The sequence below is a fragment of the Mytilus galloprovincialis genome, chromosome 1 (genome assembly GCF_965363235.1).
Source record: "Mytilus galloprovincialis chromosome 1, xbMytGall1.hap1.1, whole genome shotgun sequence".
In the NCBI taxonomy this organism is placed as follows: domain Eukaryota; kingdom Metazoa; phylum Mollusca; class Bivalvia; order Mytilida; family Mytilidae; genus Mytilus; species Mytilus galloprovincialis.
This window is the reverse complement of record NC_134838.1, coordinates 47,354,130-47,369,585: the sequence shown is the minus strand read 5'-3', so window position 1 is coordinate 47,369,585 and position 15,456 is coordinate 47,354,130. Positions and strand designations below refer to the sequence as shown.

Below are 15,456 nucleotides of genomic sequence, written 5' to 3'. Positions count from 1 at the left end.
TGGAAGTTGAGGTCCCAACAGTTTAGGAATTAGGGGCAAAAAAGGGGCCCAAATAAGCATTTTTCTTGGTTTTCGCACCATAACTTTAGTATAAGTAAATGGAAATCTATGAAATTTAAACACAAGGTTTATGACCATAAAAGGAAGGTTGGGATTGATTTTGGGAGTTTTGGTCCTAACAGTTTAGGAATAAGGGGCCCAAAGGGTCCAAAATTAAACTTTGTTTGATTTCATCAAAAATTGAATAATTGGGGTTCTTTGATATGCCGAATCTAACTGTGTATGTAGATTCTTAATTTTTGGCCCTGTTTTCAAATTGGTATACATTAAAGTCCAAAGGGTCCAAAATTAAACTTAGTTTAATTTTAACAAAAATTGAATTCTTGTGGTTCTTTGATATGCTGAATCCAAACATGTACCTAGATATTTTGATTATGGGCCCAGTTTTCAAGTTGGTCCAAATCAGGATCCAAAATTATTATATGAAGTATTGTGCAATAGCAAGAAATTTTCAATTGCACAGTACTCAGCAATAACAAGAAATCTTCAATTGCACAGTATTGTGCAATAGCAAGAAATTTTCAATTGCACTGTGAGTATCGCGCAATAGCAAGAAATATTCAATTGCACAGTATTGTGCAATAGCAAGTATTTTCAATTGCACAGTATTGCGCAATAGCAAGAAATATCTAATTGCACAATTTCAATTGGAGTTATCTTTCATTGTCCAGAATAGTAGTTGAATCAACTTAAATCATTGTTTTATACAACATACAATGTATATTCACTTTTACTACCAACTGATAAATTAAAACAATCTTTACCATTCAGTGATAACAAGCACTTTTTTTTACATTTTAATATTTTATGATGTATTTAAATGAGTAATTATTGTTGCAAACTCCATTAGAAATTTGAAAAAAATTGAGGGGGGGGGGTGTCAATTTTTCTCATTTGAAATTTCATAAATAAAAAGAAAATTTCTTCAAACATTGTTTTGAAAGGAATAATATTCAACAGCATAGTGAATTGCTCAAAGGCAAAACAAAAATTTTAAGTTTATTAGACCACATTCATTCTGTGTCAGAAACCTATGCTGTGTCAACTATTTAATCACAATCCAAATTTAGAGCTGAATCCAGCTTGAATGTTGTGTCCGTACTTGCCCCAACCGTTCAGGGTTCAACCTCTGCGGTCGTATAAAGCTGCGCCCTGCGGAGCATCTGGTTGGTATTGTTATTTTAATAAAAGAAGTTAAGGCATGCAAGAAAGGGGCTTGAAAAATGAGGAATTGTGTTTCTATAGGCACTTAGTATCTAGATCTATAGTCCTTACTAAAATAAAGAAGTCGGAATTTGTGAGAGGGCATGACATAAAAATGATGATTCAGAGAATTCAACTTTATATATAACATATATATATATATAGGTCAATGTTGTTGATTATTGTATGTACAGCTTTCAACAATGAGCGAAACCAATACAATATTTAGACAGCTATAAAAGGTTCCGGGAATTAGATTTAAAACAATTCCAAAGAGAAAACAAAGGGTGTGATTTTATTTTACATAAAAGACAATAAGCAAAAAAAAATAACAATTTTTGTTCTTCCCTCGCCTGGATTTGAAACCCATGGTACTGAGATAGCGTGACACCAAATCGCCTGCACTGTAACCGGCGCGTTAGACCACATGACCACCTGGGCTTCATGAAAATGAAGCTTTGGGTGGCCCGGTGTTATCTTTCCACGTCAGTTTTAATCTAGCGTTGTACTACAGTACATGATATATAAGGCATAAAGATGTTAATTTTACAGATTAGCTAAATTGTCTAAAGTAAAGGATCCTACAAATTAATGTAAGATACAGTCACAGAAATATTTATATGAATAAGTACGTCTGCAAGGTGACAACTCTTCAACAGATTCATGTATCGGATCACCAGCAGTGATGGTGATACGTGGCTGTGTACATTCTGTATATATATAGTAACAACTTGTCTAAACATCAACCAAACAATGTTAGATCAGTAAATTTGCTTTTGCAAATTTTTGTTCTTCTCTCGCTGGGGTTCGAGCCATATATATGTAAGTTTGGTAAATCATGTAAATCATTTGTTATTAAATCCATGTTATCATTTTTCCTTGATTGGTAAGGCAATATTTTATGTATGTTTTACAAAAAATACATGGTGTTTTTTTTTAATTGCAGCAACTGTATTCCAAGAGTATGACTATGATCGATGGCTGATAATGTATTACAGGATTTTACCATTCAAGCAACATCTTAGAAGGATAACTTCGATAATCAAGTGCAAATGTATGAAGGAGGCCTTGGGTACATTGTAACAGCAATTACAGAAATTACATGCAGGAGAGAACTCGTAAACATTACTAACAGACATGTATTCATGATATAGCAGTGATGTATTCAAGAAATCTAAAAACACATGGAATTAAATATTGTGTATACATTTTCAACCACTTGTACTTTCAGAATATAATACGATTCAAATTATTGTGTCAAAATGACAATCATAGTTTAAAAATGGATAAGGCGTGTTTTAAACTGAATTTTATATAAATATTTGAAATAACAAGAATGTTTAGTTTATTGTGCAGCCAAACTTTGAGATCTTCTATTGGTATTTTCTTGTTGTTTGTCAAAATTTGTTTTGAAATAATAAGGAAATGGTTGTAAATAACTGTAAGGCATTATGCTATATCAAATATATTTCACAGAACTTTCTATTTCAGTTTTTAATACAATGAGATATGAGGTATAATACAATCAGACAGCAACACAACAAAAACACATGAAAGACATTAAGGTTCTTACATACAGTCCTCAACAATAAACGGGTGTCTAAACAATGTCACGATCTACTTAATTAACCAAAGAAACAGGCAAATGAATATGTGGCCGGGGGAACTACTTTTTTTCTTCAAAATCTCAGAAAGCAAGACAATTTCCGTAATGTGATTGGATTGTCTCATGACTGATGTGATACCCACAAAATGAAGTATACATCAGTGCATACATATTCTACAAATGAATCACCAAACCTTACATCACTTTAAAAAAATATTGCGACTTGAACATAACCAACAAAATTCTAGGAGTGAACTTTAGGTGACCTGGATACTTGCTTGCCTTCTTTGTTTTATTATCTTATCACTTGCATTGGAGATATTGTGAGTTGTGAGTTGATAGATAAATATTATTTGTATTGTTTTGGATCAAGAAAGTAAAATACAATGGAAGTATGAACACATAGTCAAGACCAAGAAGAATATTTATATATATCAAAATAGAATGTGTACTAGATTGCATTACCTTATCTTTAATATGCTAGAATACTGTGAATTTGTGTGATTGATGCTCAATTCCCCTTCAATTCATTTTAAAAAATTAATATGAAAGCTCGATTCATGTTAGTTTCACATGAAAAATTTAACATGAATTTAATGTTAAGAGCTCAATTCACATTAATTGCATGTGAGGCCGTGTTCACACCAAATGCCGTGTACAGTAAACATGTTTACATTTGGTTTAATGTAATCTACACTAGTTTCACATTAAATTTGTTCACATCTATACACTTTGTTTAGCTACCTGTACATAAGATTTGTTCACACTTGTAAACTATATGTCATTTAAAAGTTCATTACTTAGAACCGAATTCAAATTTTCAAACAACTTTTCTGAACAGTAAGGGAACGACCATTTGACTTTAAAAAAAAAGGGGGGATGGATTTTCCACAATTTGATTTAAAAAAAAATCGGGTCATACAGATGATTAGAATGAACAATTATTCTGAATCCAAAGATTTCCCATACATTATAGTGTTAAATATTGAATTGGTACCATCGAGAGAAAAAAACTAAATATAAACTTTCGCGCGAGAAAAATTCTGACTCAGAACACCCCCCCCCCCTTCAAAGTTCAAAGATGTGTCGATTACCGGCATTAAAAACGAAGGCTGCATCAGCTTGCTTACAGACCAGACGAAGAAAAAGAATTGAGATGTTAAGGATCACTACATTTCTATCTTTTCTGTTTGTTTCAATTGGTATTTTTTCTCCAATGAGTATTTGGCAAAGGGAGGGGGTAATGTTTTTTTTTTATTATTTCTAATTGAATTTTAACGGATCTGAGATACTACAAAAACAAACAATTAACCTCACCCTTTTTCAGTAATGCATTTATGAGTGAATCGTTGTTTGAGTAAATACCAGTGGCAAATATTTCTGTCAGTGTGTACGTCTAGTCGATTCGGAAAGACCTTTTCAAATTAATTATGTGTTCGGCAGTGATGATGGATGAGTCTTAATAAGAGGTTAATAAGGCTATGAAGAGCGTTTTTATAACAAATAAATATATCAAGTTTAGACAAATATTTCTGTAAAGAACTTTATTAATAAGTGTTATAAGTATCAATTTTACATAAAAATTGTTTCTTTTTCAAATATACATGGGAAAATTAAAGTTCTGAATGCCTAGTTTTGTGTGCACTTAACCTACACTAGGCCTACATCGACTATCGACTGCATGTAGACAAAACATGATTTACACTACATGTAAACATTGAGTTTTATCAATGGGAACGTAATTATGTTTAGTTTATGTGTGAGTTACACTAACACAACACCGAGTTTAGTTCAATGTGAACACGGCCTGAGTTTCATGGACAACTATAAGCTTGTTTGAGATAAATCTCGCATGAAATTTACCTGAACAAAATTTGCCTGTGTATATGTATATATGGAATACATGTATAACACATTTATTTCACATGAGAACAAAGATACATGTCAACAATCATGGTAATTGGACAAATAGGAGGACATTTTGAAAAATATTTAATACAGGCACCATGCCTTTTACATGCAGTAATCACGCATGTATCACAGGTGTATTTCCTTACGCATGTAATTCACATGTGAAACACATGATCACATATGTGAATCATGCGTATCACATGCGTGGCATGAAACGTCTCTTTCACATGCGTGTGACACACATGTGAAACGCATGTGGCACGCATGTTCACATGTGTGGCATGTTTACCAGTGTACATGCAAGTTGCAAGCAACTATCGATCTCCGTACGGACTTCAAATAATTGTCCTTATAAGCCTTTTTATCATTTTGCATAAACACGACACCCTTTTTGTGTTGATATGCCGTTCTTAGTGTACGTTTTGTTCTGTTTTTTTCTCTCTCCCATAAACATCTGTTTAGTTTGTTCTTCTGTACTTCCGATGACACCCCAAAAAAGACACATAAAGATTACATGAATGAACAGTGAAATCTGTTTTAAAAAATCGGATCGGTTGATTGATTGTTGCTTGATTTACTTCCAGTGAAAAATGCTTCATTCATATTTAGGACTATGATTTATTCGGCATTAGCAGGGACCAGGTTTTTGGTGTACACAGATTGAACTATCTAACATTATTAATCTTAAAATAGAGACAGAAGTTACCAACTATAAATTAAAGTATCCAAGTCGAGACGGAACTTATAAAACCATGAGTAGAATAAAAGAAGAGATTTCCAATGACCTGTGTTTCACATATTTTATCTGTCTAAGGGCAATATCAATTTTTCTACATACCTGGCGATAATTGTGTACTTGAATTCAATATGAATTCGACTCGACATTATATAAACATTCTAACAAATTGTGACTTTGATTGAGAGTTGTCAAATTAGTATCCATGACAGATCTTCGTATATCTATAAACCAGTAATGACAGTAAAGACTTGTGAATTTATTGATATAGTATCTGATCGGATCTTGAATACCCATTTCCGTATTCGATATCTTCTACTGTCCGGAACATGTTCCCAAATTCTATATTTCCTTCTAGCAAATACAATCTTTCCAATATCATCAAGCGACCAATGAGGTCTGATACGTGTTAAGTTTTAATTCAAAGATGGTGTAGACAGCGCATAAAACTAATAACCTCACACCGTGATGCTAAACAACAACCAATACTATAAAAACTAACTTCTGATGAACACAAACTCTTTCATAAAACGGGGTTGACTTAGGGACTATCAAAGAGTAAGCAGATCTAGATTCTTGTGTAACAGCCATAGTGCTAATCTTGTGAATGTATTGATAAGACATATCAAATGATATGACATCACAGAATAGCCGACCCTGAAATATTAGAATTATATAAATCTAAAGTAGTAAACCATCGGAAATTTAGTGTTCCAACAAACTAGTTGCATCCAGTATGTTCTTGTCCCAATACAGATCCTCTAATTCGGTTGCTGTCGTTTGTTGATCAACTTGATGTATATCATATTTGTTTTTCATTCATTTTTTATATTTAAAAGAGGGCCGAAAGATACCACAGGGATAGTCAAACTCATAGATAAAAAATAATCTCATAACGCCATGACTAGAAACGAAAAATACAAAAAGAACAAATAATATAACACAAGACACAACATAGAAAACTAAAGACTTAGCAACATGAAACCAACAAAACACTGGGGGTGATCTCAGGTGTTCCTGAAGGGTGAGCATATTCTTCTCACATGTGGCACTATATAAAATAGACCGTTATATATCTTGTTTGAGTTGTTTTACATTTGTCATGTCAGTGCTTTTTATACCTAACTATGCGGTATAGGTTTTGATATTGTTGAATGGATGTAATGTAACCTACAGTTGTAAACTTCTACTTCATTTTATTTTCTGGTAGATAGTTGTCACATTGATAATCGTACCACATTTTTTTTTTATATTATAACCCTACAACGTGATCGGCTTTCTTTTTTAGTGACTAAGGATGGACAAGACACTACACAGATATGAAAAGAAACAAAAGAGACACAATTGTAAACTAAAGCATACAAGCTTAAGGGATGCAAACATTGTATGTGGTATGTGATATGTGAGATCTAATGTTGGCGATAAGCGTCCAAATGTAAATTCAGAAATATTATTAGTTATATGTTGGAATACTTTATTTTTAACTTTACCGATAACTATAAAGTCATAATCACAGCGATAAAGAGCTATATAAGAGGACAGAATCGTTAATGTCACGAATACATTTTCTACAAATTCTTTACTGCTAAAATGTACGATTGAATGACTGAATATATCTAAGAATTTACATTGAAGACTTCAGTCATTATTTGTTCTCTCTATTTTTTCAGGATTTATGTATGTTAGTTTATGTTCTTCGGATCATCATAGTTGTTGTCTTTAGTGAGTAGTGGTGACCCTTCCATTCATACCAGTTAACACCATCAGCATACGATTTGTGGCTTCCTTTTAGATATAGTCCGTTTAAGTTGCTTTGATGGCATGAATTATACCACCATCCCCCCTTATACGCTACAGCGCAGTTATCTGTATACATGTCATTATCCTTATCCATCGTTGAAAATTTGTTTCCATTGTGTGACTCCATAGCATCACCTACATATTTAATAATACAACTGTCACTTATGATCATAATGTATAAAGCATAGTACTATAAACTGGATAAAAGTATAATTATAAAGATCAGATGATGTTTTACAAATATATTTTGTTAAGACGAAAAATTAAGACACCTTTACCTAAGTTTTTAATATTTCCATATAATTTTGTTTTATTTTATCGGCATATGTATGTTTGTCAGCTACCTTCTTATGATAATAGAATCAACCACTCGAAGGTTTGAAGGTTTTGGTAAACAATTTGTATGTTTTTCAAAAGAAATCGATCAACTCACTTTCTAGAACGAACAAAACGTATGCACGTCCAGTGAAAAATACATCATATTGGGGCGATCATGTTATATAATTGGTTTTTTTTTAAATAACCGTTTGAAATGATCTTCACGCGCCTGATTTTGAACTCGTTAGTACCCAAAGAAACAGCAGTGCACAGATATACATGACACCATATCCGGACACAATATCTTGACACCGAGCTTAGGAGACTTTCATTTTAGTTTTAAATGTCGAGTTCTTAGCGGAGATGCAGCAGATAAAGATATTTCAGTCTTTGATATGACTCGGATTTGAATCAAGCCCTCGATCTCCCGCAATCGAGGAAAGGTGACCGGGTTTGTTGTAGATAAAGAGATATATTATTATTATTATTATACAATATTTATATAGCGCATTATATAATTTGAAAAATTACCCTAAGCGCTTAACATGAATAAAAAAAAATAAGATACATAAGGTAAAAGCAAAATATACAATCACATAAATACAATTTCTGAGCAGTGGCGTGTAAAATGAAAACATTGATTGTCGGTTAAATTGAATAATATAAAAGAATGTACAACCCACACAAAAAATATCAAAAATTTAAAATTAATCAAAACAAAAGAAAAGTAAAAAGTTTCAAAAAAATAAAAATGAGTTAAGAAAAATTTAAAATTTCCTCTGTTTAAATTTAAAATAATGATTATCATTATAACACAGTGACTCAAGTATTAAAAATTATTAAGTAAAAGTTCACAATACAATCAACTGGTAAAACAAATTGTTCATAAATTTCAAAATTTACAAAAAAATCAATGAAAGCACTTCGGAAAAAATATGTCTTAAGATCCTTTTTAAAAACGTCAAGAGATTGTTCATTTCGTAAGGATGAAGGTAAGCTGTTCCAAAGAGTTGGTGCGGCAATATCGAACCGTCGTTCACCATAGCGTTTTGTCCTAACATCGTTTGGTAGCCGTAACAGCATGCTTTTCTCCGATCGCAAGGCTCTACCAGGTTTGTAATGTTCAACTAATTCCTGTAGGTATGATGGTGCCTTGCCATGAATTGCTTTAAAAATGTACAGCAGGAGTTTGTACTGACAACGAAAATGAACCGGTAACCAGTGCAATGAAATGAGAACAGGTGTTATTGAATCGTATTTTCTCTTGCGCGTTATTAGCCGTGCTGCTGTATTTTTCACACGCTGTAGTTTTGTTATTACACAGCTATTTGTTCCATATAACAGCGCATTACCATAATCTAGTCGTGATGTAACGAGTGAGCACACTAGAGTCTTACATGCCTCATCTGTAATCAGGGATCTAATGCGACCAATATTTCGTATCTGATGAAAACATGCTTTTGTCGTTGCACTAGCTTGTTGTTCCATGCTAAGTGTTTTGTCAAAACAAAATCCAAGATTTTTCACACAAGAAGCATCAGTCAATATAGTTCCATCGAATGTTAGGTGGAAACTGGATAGTTGCTTTAGTTGTTGTTTTGGTGCAAACTCAATTAATTCGGTTTTGTCTTTTGTTTAATTTAAGCATGTTGATACTCATCCATGCACTGATATCCGACAAACAGTTCTCAAGACGATTGGAGAGGTCCGACCAGTCTCCAAGAGGTTTAATGACTTGATACACTTGCGTGTCGTCAGCGTATGAATGGTAAGACATCCCATGTCGCCTACAAATTTCTCCGACTGGTTTGGCAAACATACAGAAAAGTTTTGGTCCCAACACAGAGCCTTGTGGTACACCAAAGCCGAGTCTGATATCATCCGATTGTACCGATCCGATAGAAACACGCTGAGTTCTATCTGTCAAATATGATTTCAACCACAACAGTGCCTCTTCAGTTATCCCAAATGAAAACTCTAAACGATTGAGAAGTATTGTATGGTCGATACTGTCAAATGCAGCAGATAAGTCAAGCATAAGCAAGACGACACAGTTATTATCAAGTGCGCACACAATATCATTATGGACGCGCAAGAGAGCGGTTTCCGTAGAATGGTAGGCACGATACGCTAACTGAACATGATCATAGAGAGAATAAGACGTGATGTGATTCTCAAAACGAGTGGCAACGACTTTCTCATTTATCTTGGATATGAATGGTAAATGAGACCGGCCGATAGTTTTTTAACACTTCTTTGTCTAAACTCGGGTTTTTCAATAGTGGTCTCACTACCGCTTGTTTAAAAGGCGTTGGAACACACATTTCCGATATCGATCTGTTGACTATACTTGTAATAGCTGGTAACAAGTAGTCCAAGCATTGTTTTAGAAGTTGGGTTGGTAATGGATCGAGTTCACATGACTTTGTTGGAGACGCTAGAATTATTTTCCGTATTTCTTCATTGGATGCTGATGACAGTGATGTTAGTTGATTACCTTCAAATTTAATGTCAGCTCTCATAGGATTACTGTCACTTGAGGAGGTGTTTGTTGTTGACAGGCTGTCACGAATTATACTGATCTTCCCAACAAAGAATTCACAAAACTTGTCGGCAAGTAACTTGTCATCCTCATGCTCGGGTAGAAATATTTCTCTTTTATTTCCCATCAAATCATTAGTCAAGCGATGCAGTTGTTTTTGATCGTGTCCAATTTCGGAAACTTTACTGGAGAAATAGTCTTTCTTGCATTTTATAAGAAGTTGGTTTGTTGTAATGCAAGACTCTCGGAACATTTGACGATGAATAGTCAGTTTCGTTTTCCGCATACGTCGTTCTGCTTTGCGGCGGTTTCTTTTAGCGACACGGAGGTCGTCTGTATACCACTCGGTATTAGGTCGTAGTATTAAGTTTTTAGATATTAATGGTGCATGTTTATCAAGTATGGAACTAAGCTCAGTAGAATATAAGTTCGCCAAGTCTTCGAAAGGTCTTTCTTGATTCTGAAAAATTTCCGAATTGACCAAATCGTGAATTATACCATCTGTACTGATATTACGCAGTTTTCGATAAGTCACTTCTTTGCGTTCTCTTGGAGACATATACGTCATTGAAACAGCACCGTAATGATACAAGCGACAATATATTACCTACACAAATATATAAATATAATAATTCTGTACACTCAACCGTATGAATATTAAACAACATTCGGTTTTCGTCAGATTTGTTCTAACTATGTTTATTCGCCGTTAGTCCACTCTGGCTAATTCATGCTGATATCTCTTCCTTTCGATTTGCATACTTCCTTTTTTACCGAAGCGCAAGTTTTAGTTTAGCTATCTATCTCAATGCTTTTTTCAGTGCTAGTTCAGTAATATTCTACAAATAGCTATAAATCTTTTCAAATGAAAAAAAGCCGACATTTTGTGTATAACTAAGTTAATTTGGAATGGTTAAGAAGGAATTAAGCAGGCTTAGTGAGCTAGATACGAATGTAACTAATATTCACCAATTCAAATTTTTGAGCCTATATTTTCTTGAATAAACAAGCATGTATGTGTTATCGAGTTCAGAATACACCAGAGGTAATTCAAAGTATTGGAAAAACAGGAAGTAGATAGAAGTCTGACGCGACTCATTTTTCTTAACATCTTACGAGAAAAAATACAAGTAAGGCATGAACATTTCAGTATAACTTACGATCAATTTTTGTCGTACGATGTTTTGTGAAAAGACCCCCTAATCATAAAAACGATCACCTGTTACAATTTATCCTTTTCAAACTGTTTACCAAATTTGTAACCATTTTGTTCAGTAGTACTGGAGAAATCTTGACGGAATATATTTGTTGGACACACTGAAGAACGGACAATATAATAGTAGTTTTCTTTCTAACCTACATTTTTGACCTACTGAAGTAAAGAGAATTTCCTCACCTGCGTCCCCAGAGTAACCAGTGACATCTATTTTATAGCCTGCTGTTTCACTACCAATAGAGAATTGGCTATATTCAGCATATCTCTGATTGCTATTGAAGTCTGACATGTATATCCTAATTATGTACCTTCCTTGTGAAGTCAGCTGATACAAGTGCTCGTTTCCTGCAAAGACGTATTAATTTAAATCCAAGCTTTTAAACGGACTTGAAAAAATTTCGACATATAAGTATCGAAAGGAAATAAGACAACGTCTTTTTGTGAATAGGCTGAAAGCAAGTGTAATATATATGTTAGGTTGTGTATTATTCAATTAAAATTATAGTCAATGGTATACAGGTGAACCATTATTTATGAATCTTCCTACAATTGAAAATTAATGTCATTTTTAAAAGAGCTTTTTTGTTTAAAGAACGAAAGGTTTTTAATGGATAGTTTCCTAATTGACAATAATGTATAAAAATCAGGATATCCTATTTCGTTTTTGATACGATTTGTATAGACACAGCAACATTTTCCCGAATCGTTCTATTACTGAAAAGATTTACATGAAATGTGATTTATTGTAAGACTTAAAATTGTAGTACTATTAAGAGAAAGCGAATACCTATTAAAACGGTATACACAAAAACTCAAAAGGCAGAGAAGAAAACCCCAACAGTTTTGAAAATGTGGTATGTAACAATCATAAAATTAGCAACCCATACCTAACCAATGTTCTTCGCTCATATTACCAAATCCAGTTTTATACGAATCCCAGTCTCGGTAGAAATTGATTTTACCATTCATCCGCCGCTGGAATACCTACAAATCAATTTGAATCAACAGTTGTGAAACACATATAGCAAGGTTTATATTTTGTCCATAATGTTACAGAATATTGGTTGAAATTAATTTCCGTATTTTCCTGAAAACTGATTAAAACAGTTAAACATGTTTGTTTTTATATGAATTATGTATAACTAATTAAAGAAACTTCAGTCTTAGTACAATTCTTTAGACTCCTCGTTTCATTCCATACGCAACATATAAGCTACCTTTGCATCTATACCTTTACCTGATTTGTACTTTAATAGGAAAATGTTACTAGTACCGTAGTATGGTATTGTGTTTTATTAAATGTATATGTTGTGTACGAGATGTGAGTTTGTTGTACACGTTTTTTTACACCTACCTCCTTGCAACAGGTGATACAGGTATATCTAATAATAAAATGTACCAGTTGAGTTTAATCTTTTGAATTCAAAATAATATACCTAACATTTAGTACTATTCTACTTGTCTTCAAACTAGAAATGAGGATACCTGAATGGTTTAAATTCTAGTTTTATTTGTTTCCTTCTACCATATTCATATCCATATAAAATCGTTGTGTGGTCTTATAAGCAGGATGCGAAGCAAACGATTGTGTGCTTGCTTTATCCTTTTTGTTCAACAGTTCATAAAACAGTGATAACTGTTACACAAAATCTGTACAAACTATAATTTCAACAACATTACAACTTGTACACAAAAAACAATTATACTTCTGTCAAATGGTGGAAGTAAATATTTTTTTAAATTTTTTTTTAAATTAAACGAGCCAAATCAATGTAAGTCAAGTTGTTTAATACCACATTATTCAAATTGTCTGTTTGTCTTGCTCTTACATATTGAACATACCTCGGAGTTCTGTATGTCTGTGAATACTTTTCCCATGTTTTATAAAACAGTATGAATAGTTTCATAATTTAATGATATTTTATAATACTTGTGTTTATGCATTTGTATTACATGAAACACCATCAGATCTTTAGTTTGTACAATTATTATGTTCATGTATTTTCAATTTCGGGGTTGCGAATTTATTGTGTCCAACTATTGCTAAGTTTCGTTGTTTACAAAAGTCTTATAACTTCTAATTTTATGTTCCATATCGTTTTTGTTTTATTATGATTTATTTTGTTGTTGTTCACATTCCAAAAAAATATTTTCTTCTTTTTTGGTTGACATTAAATGAAGGATATCTATTGAACTCGAGAAGAGGTAGTTTTGCTTCAAAACAGTAGATATTAATAAAAGATATTTGTAATAATTGATTTAATCTATACCAACTGTCCAGCCCCCTCCATGCTCCTCCATTTCACAGAAAACGTTGAAACCAGAAGTCTTTTCAGGGTAAATCTTGTAGATTCCACTTTTACATGTAGATTTATCCAAATCAAAACAGTCAGATGGTCTTTCAACTGCAATTAATGCCTGTGTTAATTTATAAAATGCAGCGCAAATGGTCAATTGGATTATAAATTTTAACAGTAATTGATTATTAAAGTTAGAATTCGTATTCAAATGTACAACACAAAAGTCTTTCTAGAAATCATGCAATATACAAACATTATTTTCACAGTAAAAGACAACCCCTCGATCGATCTAAAATCATTGCGTAGATGTTTACTAGATCAGCATTGTCAATCATATGTGGAAACTGAAACATTTCAATCAAACTCATCACAGACTGACTAAAAATTTGCCAAAAATTAGAATGTCAACGGTATAAGTTTTTTTTTCTTTCTTTTTACTCTTTTATTCTTATCTCGTATTCTTCTCATTAAACACTTTTTTTCAACAAATTTGAGAATTATAGAAACAATAAAAAAATGACGAGGATGTTAACAACTTTACGTCTTGGTAAGAGCACGAAAACACTTACTTCTTAAAGAACCATATTGATGCCAATAACAAAACCCACATAAGGCAAAATCATAGGTACTTTATTCAAATGATTTGCACCACTTGACTTTGTCCCTTTTAATCAAATTACTTCCCTTAGCTTAAGATTGAAAATATAATTTATTTTAGACTCTCGGATAATCCAGTCCTTTTCCATCATGTAGCTAAAACTAATGTATCTTTAAAAACTTCCTTTGGCGGAAATTTACAAAAACAAATGTGTAATTCTAAGGAAAATGCTTAAAATTTGAATTTTTACGAAATGGGAAGGTTGAAATCATCATATTTTTAAAAGAATTTTGCTATTTTACGATTTTCCGTCATTTTATATGATCTTATATAGCAATAATACTATGGTTACGCTTCCGATTTTTAAACTAAAAAGGCCGAAAGATTTCAGAGTAGACAATGTCCATTTGTACACGAACAGAAGCATAAAAACATGTACAATTCACCTATATGCGAACAAATTGTTCATTACTCATAGGTATTGGCATATTGGCATTTTTATTTAAGGGGCTGATATAATCCTATTGTATTGGCTGTCATTATGATAAGACAAAATGGCCGGTATGCAAATTAGCAAATTACCCCAAATTTTGTGATATGATCTGAAGCGATTTCATCGAAATTCCAAACTTTTTAATCGGAACTAGTCTGTTTGATCGTGTATCATATATAAGGAGGACTGATCAGCTTGAACAAATATTTGATATTACACTTGGTACTAACTGTGCACCACTATTGATCGACTTGGTTCTGTTCTTATTTGAAGCATAGTTCTTAAAAATAAACATTTCCCAATAGGGGAAGAGAAAGCATCTTGCTGAGTTCTGAAAGAAGTATGGCATATTTCACTTGACTTTATTTTACTCACTGGGAAGTTTTAAACTCTTGAATTGAATTTACCAATTTTTCAACTTCATATTTGTACTTCAAAAGAGATGACAAATTTAAAATGGCGTAATCCGCAAATTTTACAAATATTGAGTATGTATGCAAAATATATATAAGAAGGAGGGTCGCGTCTGAAACGAATCTTCTGTTAGTTGCAAAGCTATAAATATTGTCTTTCTAATATGCAAATTGTTTTATTTTGATTAGTGAAGTCTTTTGGTGCAAAATTTAAAACGTAATGTTAATATTCAAATCCCGGACAAGTTTGATCACATTCA

The 15,456-nt window shown here is 32.7% G+C and overlaps 1 protein-coding gene across 1 annotated transcript in view; it reads right to left on the bottom strand.

The window, feature by feature from the left end:
- Nucleotides 1-6,973: 6,973 nt before the first annotated feature.
- Nucleotides 6,974-15,456, bottom strand: part of LOC143061181 (microfibril-associated glycoprotein 4-like) — a 42,803-nt gene continuing 34,320 nt past the window's right edge. Inside the window, exons 3-6 of the mRNA XM_076233697.1 lie at nucleotides 13,667-13,797; nucleotides 12,280-12,376; nucleotides 11,573-11,737; nucleotides 6,974-7,451 (exon numbers count right to left, since the gene is read on the bottom strand). Of these exons, the coding sequence (XP_076089812.1) occupies nucleotides 7,204-7,451; nucleotides 11,573-11,737; nucleotides 12,280-12,376; nucleotides 13,667-13,797 (641 nt within the window). The 3' untranslated portion in view covers nucleotides 6,974-7,203. The remainder of the gene's footprint in view (nucleotides 7,452-11,572; nucleotides 11,738-12,279; nucleotides 12,377-13,666; nucleotides 13,798-15,456) is intronic.